This window comes from Arachis hypogaea, chromosome 11 (genome assembly GCF_003086295.3).
Source record: "Arachis hypogaea cultivar Tifrunner chromosome 11, arahy.Tifrunner.gnm2.J5K5, whole genome shotgun sequence".
NCBI classification, from domain to species: Eukaryota; Viridiplantae; Streptophyta; class Magnoliopsida; order Fabales; family Fabaceae; genus Arachis; species Arachis hypogaea.
The window spans coordinates 342810-350938 of record NC_092046.1 but is presented as its reverse complement, the minus strand read 5'-3'; the positions used below and the strand labels follow the sequence as shown (position 1 = coordinate 350938).

General features: G+C 35.7%; 1 protein-coding gene across 1 annotated transcript; it reads left to right on the top strand.

Annotated features, from left to right (window-relative positions):
- The first annotated feature begins 242 nt into the window (after positions 1-242).
- On the top strand, positions 243-5699 carry LOC112719651 (putative disease resistance RPP13-like protein 1). The gene is made up of 2 exons (XM_025770293.3): positions 243-1809; positions 2042-5699. The coding sequence occupies exons 1-2, from the start codon at positions 1471-1473 to the stop codon at positions 5423-5425; spliced, it is 3723 nt and encodes a 1240-aa protein (XP_025626078.1). The 5' UTR covers positions 243-1470; the 3' UTR covers positions 5426-5699.
- The last annotated feature ends 2430 nt before the right edge of the window (positions 5700-8129 follow it).

Genomic DNA, 8129 nt, shown 5'->3' with positions numbered 1-8129 from the left:
TCCCATCATCATAATAATTAAAAGCTACTTTGACTTAATCTGTAGACAGCATAAATATAAGAATTTTCACATTCAAATATGTTTCTATCATATCAACAAAAGTGTTTAATTCATAATAATTTGTCAAACAACAGAAAAGAAAAACCTCAACAACATGTATGTGGTGTGATAACTATTTTCAAAGACATGAAAGCAAATATATTATCTATTATAGTATAGTATCATAAACCATGTTTATAACACGAGACCAAAAAAACAAAAACAAAAAGCATGGTAAAGCTGCTAAAAAGGAACTTATGTAGAAAATTAACTTTCAGCATAGCCGGCCTTTGTATATCTATTATTTAATTTATGTTCCTTTTACTAGATCATATATATTACCAGCTAGTAAAGTTTTGTATAAATTTGATTTTGTATTCATATCTCAGTTCAAAACATTTTAGAATAATGTCGTATATATTAAGTCGTATATAAATTTGATTTTGTATTCATATCTCAGTTGAAAATATTTACGGGCAATAAACTATGTGAAAATTCAGAAGGGAGCCTGAGTTCAGCATTGACAAATTCCACCGTGATAAGACCATAGAAGGTCTTCTATACACAAAAAAAAATTGTTTGATACAAACACCATTAATAGTCATGTGTTGAGTAATAAATCAAGGCATAATCAGTTGTCAATTGTTAAAAAAAATTGAGAGTGTAAAGTGTGATCTTTAACCCTTCATTGTTCTCTCTCTCATATTGATTTTTTGTCCCACTTATCACGTACACTATTCTGTGCCTTTTATTCTTAGTAAGATTGGATGAGTTTATTGACAACAAACAATTCAAGTGTAAAATATGGTGTGCCTTATTAGCTTGGTTTGACACTATTGGTTGACATAATCACATTGGAGAATTATACATATCCCATGCTAAGATACAAGTAATTGTCCTATAGCCAATAATTTATCTGCATCTATCTCATCCCATCCATCAACCTTATTGATTTGAAAAGCCAGCCAAAGGCCACTTGACATCTGATCTACTATTAAAATCGCAAATCAACACACTGCTTTTGGGAAATAATAAACAACACATAGTAACACATGCACTGATGCAATTTTAAATTTTTAATTAATCCACTTTGAAAAATAAGCACTGAATGAAAACGGTAGTTTATTGATAACCATAGTCTGTAATACCGTAGTTAGTGTTTTAATTATTTTTTATGGAATAGCTGATTAGTGATAAACATAGTTAACAACAAAGAAAGACCAAAAGGAAACAAAGAAGACCAAAGTCCAAAACCATAGTTTGTTGATAACCAGAGTGTAAAAACCGTAGTCATTAGTTAATAATTTTTTAATGCAATTGCTGGTAGCCATGGTTGAAACTAATCATCAAAAGGAAGCAATGAAGAAAGAAAGAGAAGCACAGCGTTGACTTTTAATTTGTTGCAAACCTCTCTGTCTAAGGGAAAAAGAAATGGCTGCTGCTGTTGCTGTTGTTGTGGGAGAAGCGTTGCTCTCAGCTGCCGTGGAAGCATTGGTTGGGAAGATCTCCACTGAGATATCGGAGTTCTATCGGAGCAAGAATCTCGATGAATCGCTGCTGGAGAAGCTGAAATTGACGCTGCTAAGCCTTCATGCTTTTCTGAATGATGCTGAGGAGAAGCAGATCAGCAACGCTGCTGTGAAGGCATGGATGGATGAACTCACTCAAGCTCTCTTTGATGCCGATGACTTGATCGATGATATCGCCACCGACGCTCTCCGTCGCAAAGTCGAGGCCAACTATCGTCACCGTCAAACTGTCACGGCTAAGGTAACATACATTAGCTATGAATATGGGACAAAATAATACTTCAAAAGTTTTTTCTTGAATTAGGTATGAATTTATATGGTGAGGTATGACTTCTCTGCCAATTTTGAACCAAGTAGCTTCAAGTATGAGTAGAAAAAGCTAAGAATGAGTCTCTGTTATTTAAAATTGTTGATAAAATTATTGTATTTCGTATGTACGAATTCAATATTTATATTTGTGCAACTTATATCAGGTGCGGAAGGTGCTTTCCTCTCCTTTCAAGCGGCCTTACCAAGAGATCAATTCTCAGATGCAGAAATCATTCGAAAGATTGGAGCATTTTGCTCAAAGAGCACACAACCTTCCATTGGAAAAGGGTGTTTCCCGTAGTGTTTGGCGTGCAACACCTACAAATTCTGCTGTGGATGATTCTGCTATTTGTGGGAGGGATGATGAAAAACAGAACCTTAGAGAGTATTTACTGTCAGAAGATGCTGTTGCTGATGGTGGCAGTAAAATAGGAGTTCTTGCCATTGTTGGCATGGGAGGGCTCGGGAAAACGACCCTCGCTAAACTCTTATACAATGATGCTCAAGTTAGAGAAAAGTTCCATGTGAAAGCATGGGTATCTACCTCGAAAGATTTTGATGTTGTCAAGCTGACAAAATCTCTTCTTGAATCAGTCACGTCTGCAGCAACAAATTTGGATAACTTCGATACGTTGCGAGCTGAATTGCAAAAGAACTTATCTGGTAAAAGATTCTTGCTTGTATTGGATGATATATGGAATGTAAAGTATGTTGATTGGACCAATCTGATGCACATTTTTAATGTTGGGCAATTGGGAAGCAAAATCATTGTTACAACTCGACATGAAAGAGTTGTGAGTGTTGTAAATGCTACACAAACCTGCCCTCTAAAACCACTGGTGAATGAAGATTGTTGGACTTTAATTTCAAAACATGCATTTGCAACAGATAAATGCACTGAGCAGTCCAACCTAGAAGAAACTGGAAGAAAAATTGCCGAAAGGTGTGGTGGCTTGCCATTAGCTGCAGTTGCATTGGGTGGTGTTCTTCGCACAAAGTTATCAAATGATTACTGGAATAAAGTGTTAACTAGCAACCTTTGGAATCTGACAAAAGAGGATGTGCAACCAGCTCTTCTATTGAGCTATCATTTCCTTCCAGCTTCTTTGAAACAATGCTTTGCTTATTGTGCAATTTTCCCAAAGAACTCGAAGCTGCAAAAAGAGAAGGTAGTTCAGCTATGGATGGCACAGGGATTTGTTTCTGTGTCCCAAAATGAGAAAAGCATTGAAGAAGTAGGCGGCGAATACTTTGATGAACTTGTGGCAAGGTCATTGATACGACGTTCTGCGGATGGGGAACACTTTGAAATGCATGACCTCATCAACGATTTGGCAACAATGGTTTCTTCCACATATTGTAAGAGGCATGACAATGAAAAGCAACTTGGAAATCTAACTGAAATTCGTCATTTATCTTATGATAAAAGTATGTTTAACCATTTTGGCGAACTTGATTCCCTTCATGGATTGAAAGGCTTACGTACACTCATAGCATTACCATTTGATGATCCGTACTGGAGGCATTACCTATCGAATGGGGTATTGCATGAGTTGTTGGTAGCATTGAAACAGTTGAGGGTGTTATCCCTGTCACAGTGCTACAGGACTATCAATGTTTTGCCGAATTCTATTGGCGATTTAAAGCATTTGCGACATCTAGATCTATCTTCCACTGGAGTTAAAACGTTACCTCCTGCAATATGCAAGCTCTACAATCTACAGACCTTGTTGTTATCTGATTGTAGGGACCTAACTGAGTTGCCTGAGGAGATGGGAAAATTGGTGAATCTACACCGCCTTGATATTGATGGTACTAATTTGCAGGAGATGCCCGTAGAAATAGCCAAACTAGAAAATCTGCAAACTCTGACTCGTTTTATTGTCAGCGAACAACAAAACGGGATGAAGCTTGCAGAAATGAGAAAATTTCCCCATTTAAAAGGTAAACTCTGCATCTCAAAACTAGAAAATGTTATTGATCCGTCTGATGCTTGTCAAGCCAATTTGAAGGAGAAAAACCAAATTGAGGAGTTATCATTGGAATGGAGTCATTCCAGTTTGGAAGACTCCCATCAAGTTGTACTTGAACATCTGCAACCCTCAACTAATTTGAAGAAATTGACCGTTAAATGCTATGGTGGAACTTGCTTCCCTAATTGGTTGGGTGATTCCTCGTTTGGCAACACAGTGAGTTTGAGGATTGAAGATTGTCATCATTGTTGTTCATTGCCACCTCTTGGACGACTACATAGTCTAAAAGAACTCTTCATTTCGAGTATGAAATCAGTGAAGAGTATTGGGTCTGAATTTTACGGAGGTAATTCCCCTTCATTCCAGCCATTTCCGTCCTTGGAGACTTTGAGTTTTGAGTCGATGGCAGAGTGGGAGGAATGGAACATGATAGATGGTATAACTAGTGAGTTTCCCTGTCTATCAAAGCTATCTTTGAGAAGATGTCCGAAACTGAAAGGAAAATTACCCAGCAATCTTCCTTGCTTAATTGAACTTGATGTAGAGGATTGTTGTGTACTTGAATCAGAGTCTTCAGGAGAAGTGGATAACAGAAACATAATGAGACCAATGAATGTATTCAATTTTAACTCTCTTCAACAATTATCTCTCTATAAAATTCCTTCTCTGACGTCCTTCCCGAGCAATGGTCTGCCCAAAGCGTTAAAGACACTTTCTATCCTATTTTGTGAGAACCTTGAATTCCCAAGTCATGAGTTCCTTCATAGTTGCAAGGCACTTGAGGAATTGGTGATATCGAGTAGCTGTTGCTCGCTGACGTCATTTCCCTTAGGTTCTCTCCCTGTGCTCAAGCATCTTGATCTTTGGGATTGTAAAAATTTGAAATCAATTTCAGTTTCGGAAGAAGCAGCAAGCCAGTCTCGCATGTTTCTTGAACATCTCGAAGTATACAAATGTCCTGAACTGGAGTCGATTTGCCTACCCGATTTGTGCACTCCTAACCTGAGTTCTTTTACGGTAATGAGATGCGACAAGATGAATTCATTACCAGAACCAATTAATAATCTCAGTGGCCTCCAAACATTATGGATTAGTGATGTTCCGAATTTGGAATCCATTGCAGAAGAGGTTTTGCCTATCAATTTAAGGACACTTGGTCTCGGCAATAAAGAAGGGGTTTACAGCAATACAGCTATCACCAATTGGGGCTTGGACCGACTCGCTTCTCTTTCAGAATTGCATATTCAAGGTGAGTATCTGGTTAAGAAGCTGATGGAAATACAAGTGCCTCTGTTGCCCAATTCTCTCGAGACCCTATACATACATGGTGCAGGTGAAATACAACATTTAGATGGCAAGTGGCTTCAGCATCTCACCTCTCTCAAAACTCTTAAGTTGTATGAATGTGACAAGCTCAAGTCATTGCCAAAAGAAGGGCTGCCTTCCTCAATTTCACATCTAAATATGAGTGGATGCCCAATGTTGAGAGCAAGTTATGAGAGAAAGAAAGGGAAAGAGTGGTCCAAGATTGCTCACATCCCACTCATAATCTCTTGTTGGGAACATTCAACTTAGCCTTGCTCCTTGCAAATCCACGCCTTATTTTTATTTTTTCAATTGTATTCCTGTTACTTGATTTTTATTTTGTTGAGTTTGTATAAATGTGATTTCATATGCATAAACTAGTTCATACATTTTAGAGCAAAGTAGTTTGATCTGATTTCAATTTTAAATTTGATGAGGATGAGAAAGGTTTTAGTTTCATCTGATTCCTGCTGCACACTTCTGTTGCAACTTGCAAGTGGCCCAACATTCATAATCCATGGAATGACATTGCTACTCTACAAAACTCAGCTGAACTGCTAGTTTGGTTTGTTTTCATGGAGAAACTCTTCTATACTTGTGTAACGCTTTCTTTTCCGTCATAATTATTAAAACCTATTTTAACTTAATTTGTATACACCATAAGTATAAGAATTTTCATATTCAAATGTTTTGATCATATCAACGACAAAAGTGTTTAATTCAACTTTTCACTCTATCTGATTGAATAACAATATTTTTAAATTCCTTTAACTAAATTGGCTAAATCTTAATAATACTCAAATGAAAACTTTTCTAAATGAATCTTTCTAATGCATTTGGTGTTTATCTAAAACTATTTGGCAACTGAAAATAAATAAAATTCTTTGGAGACAGCCGAAGAAATCAAATGGCTACTTTTGTGAACTTGGCAACAAAAAGTCCACTAGTTTGAGATTTTTAAGAGATCAAATCGCCATGTTTTTGGTATCCTTCCGGCATTTACATTTTTTTTAAAGAAATGTTCCACAACATCCTCATTCTGAGCCAATGTTAGACTAATAAACAAAGAAGGTACTTGTGAGAATGAATCGCATGATAGTGTGTGTTTGTGTGCATGTGTTTCAATTCATTTGAAACAACAAAGAACATGAAAATTACAAGGACAAACCACTTAACCATATGAATGAGAAGTTGAAAGCATAATATATACTACTGGAAACACAGGAGAAATTCAACTGAACAGCTTCAATTTAAATTAAAGTCTTCCCAGTTCCCTCCTAGTCCTTCCTTGTTATCTCTATTACATTCTTTATATAATCTGGAAATGTTAAAAGAGTTAGCTTGTAAGCTTAAGCTCAATGCTTGATCATTAAAGCTCAGATATTCAAAAATTTACAGGCAATAAACTTTGTGAAAATTCAAAGGGAGCCTCAGGTCAGCAATCATAACTAGAAATCAAAGTTAAAAATTCCAGTTAACTTTTTATGGATGAAGGGAACAATGATGAGCCATTTGTCTGCAGAAAATGTACTTTTTTTTAGTGTCTAACAAACTAAAAGAAATGAAAAGCAAAACAGAGAGCAAATGAAAAAAATTAGGAAGACAGAGATGAGGCAAAATTATTTCTGATGTCCATATAATATTTTGTTATTTAATTTTTTTTATCATAAACTTAATTAACTACAATTGACTAAATTGGAATACAGCTTTTAAGGAAATTAGAATCTCTCAATAAAACTTCTAATTGGTTGATACAACAATTTGAATATATTCTGGAGATGTGTATTATTTTAAGGGATAAATTAATATTCTAAAATTTTAATTATCAAGTCTTAAAATATGTATAATTGGAGAGCAAGTTGGCAATAATGCAGAAGCATTGCATTATAAAGACAGCACTATACCAAAAGTCCAAAACCATAGTCTGTTGATAACCAGAGTGTAAAAACCGTAGTTATAGTTAATAATTTTTTAATGCAATTGCTGATAGCCATAGCTGAAAATAATCATCAAACGGAAGCAATGAAGAAAGAAAGAGAAGGACAGCGTTGACTTTTATATGCACAAGAGAGCACTAATTCACCCTCCAACAGACTAACCAATCATCTAACAAATAAAGCTTCACTAACATAACTGGCTCTAATATTGTCTTACTGCCTAATAAGAAATACTGTCACCGCTAAGGTACTATACTTTGATGGACAAAATCTTACATACATTAGGTGAGAAACTATTCAGTTAAAAACAACTTCATGTAAATAATTTAAAAAAAAAAAAACATAAAACATAATTCTCTTTATTCTTAGCAAACAGCACAATGGACTGAAGCTTGCAGCAATGAGAAAATTTCCCTATTTACAAGGGAAACTCTGCATCTCAAGATTGGAAAAATGTTATTGATCCCTTTGATGCATGTCAAGCCAATTTGAAGCAGAAAGAGCGAATTGAAGAGTTATCATTGGAATGGAGAAGACTCCCAACAAGTCATACTTGAACATCTTACTACTGGAATCACATTTTTCAAGTGAAGTGAATGGCAGAAACATGATGACATCATTGAATTTATTCTTCATTTTAACTATCTTCAACAACTATATATAACTGGAATTCCTTCTTTAACGTCCTTCCCAAGCAATGGTCTGCCCAAAGCGTTAAAGACACTTTATCTCAGACAGTGTGAGAACCTTGAATTCCCAACTCATGAGTTCCTTCAGAGTTGCAATGCACTTGAGGAATTGGTGATATCGAGTAGCTGTCTTTCCCTGACATCATTTACCTTAAGATTTTGAAACAAAGTTGTCAATGAAATAGACGCAAAGAGTGGCTTAAGATTTCCCACATCTCAAGAATAATTTATGCAGAAAATTAACTTCCTGGTTTCAACATACCCTTCCCCTTGCATATCCATGCCTTCAAGATTTTTGTTCTTTTTATTATGTTCTAGTTACTAGATTCTATATATTACCAACTATTA

What these genes read in the sequence shown, in the direction of transcription:
- LOC112719651 (XM_025770293.3), top strand. Translation starts at nt 1,471, where the DNA reads ATGGCTGCTGCTGTTGCTGTTGTTGTGGGAGAAGCGTTGCTCTCAGCT. An exon ending in GTCAAACTGTCACGGCTAAG is followed by an intron (nt 1,810 to 2,041) that starts GTAACATACATT and finishes AACTTATATCAG; the next exon opens with GTGCGGAAGGTGCTTTCCTC.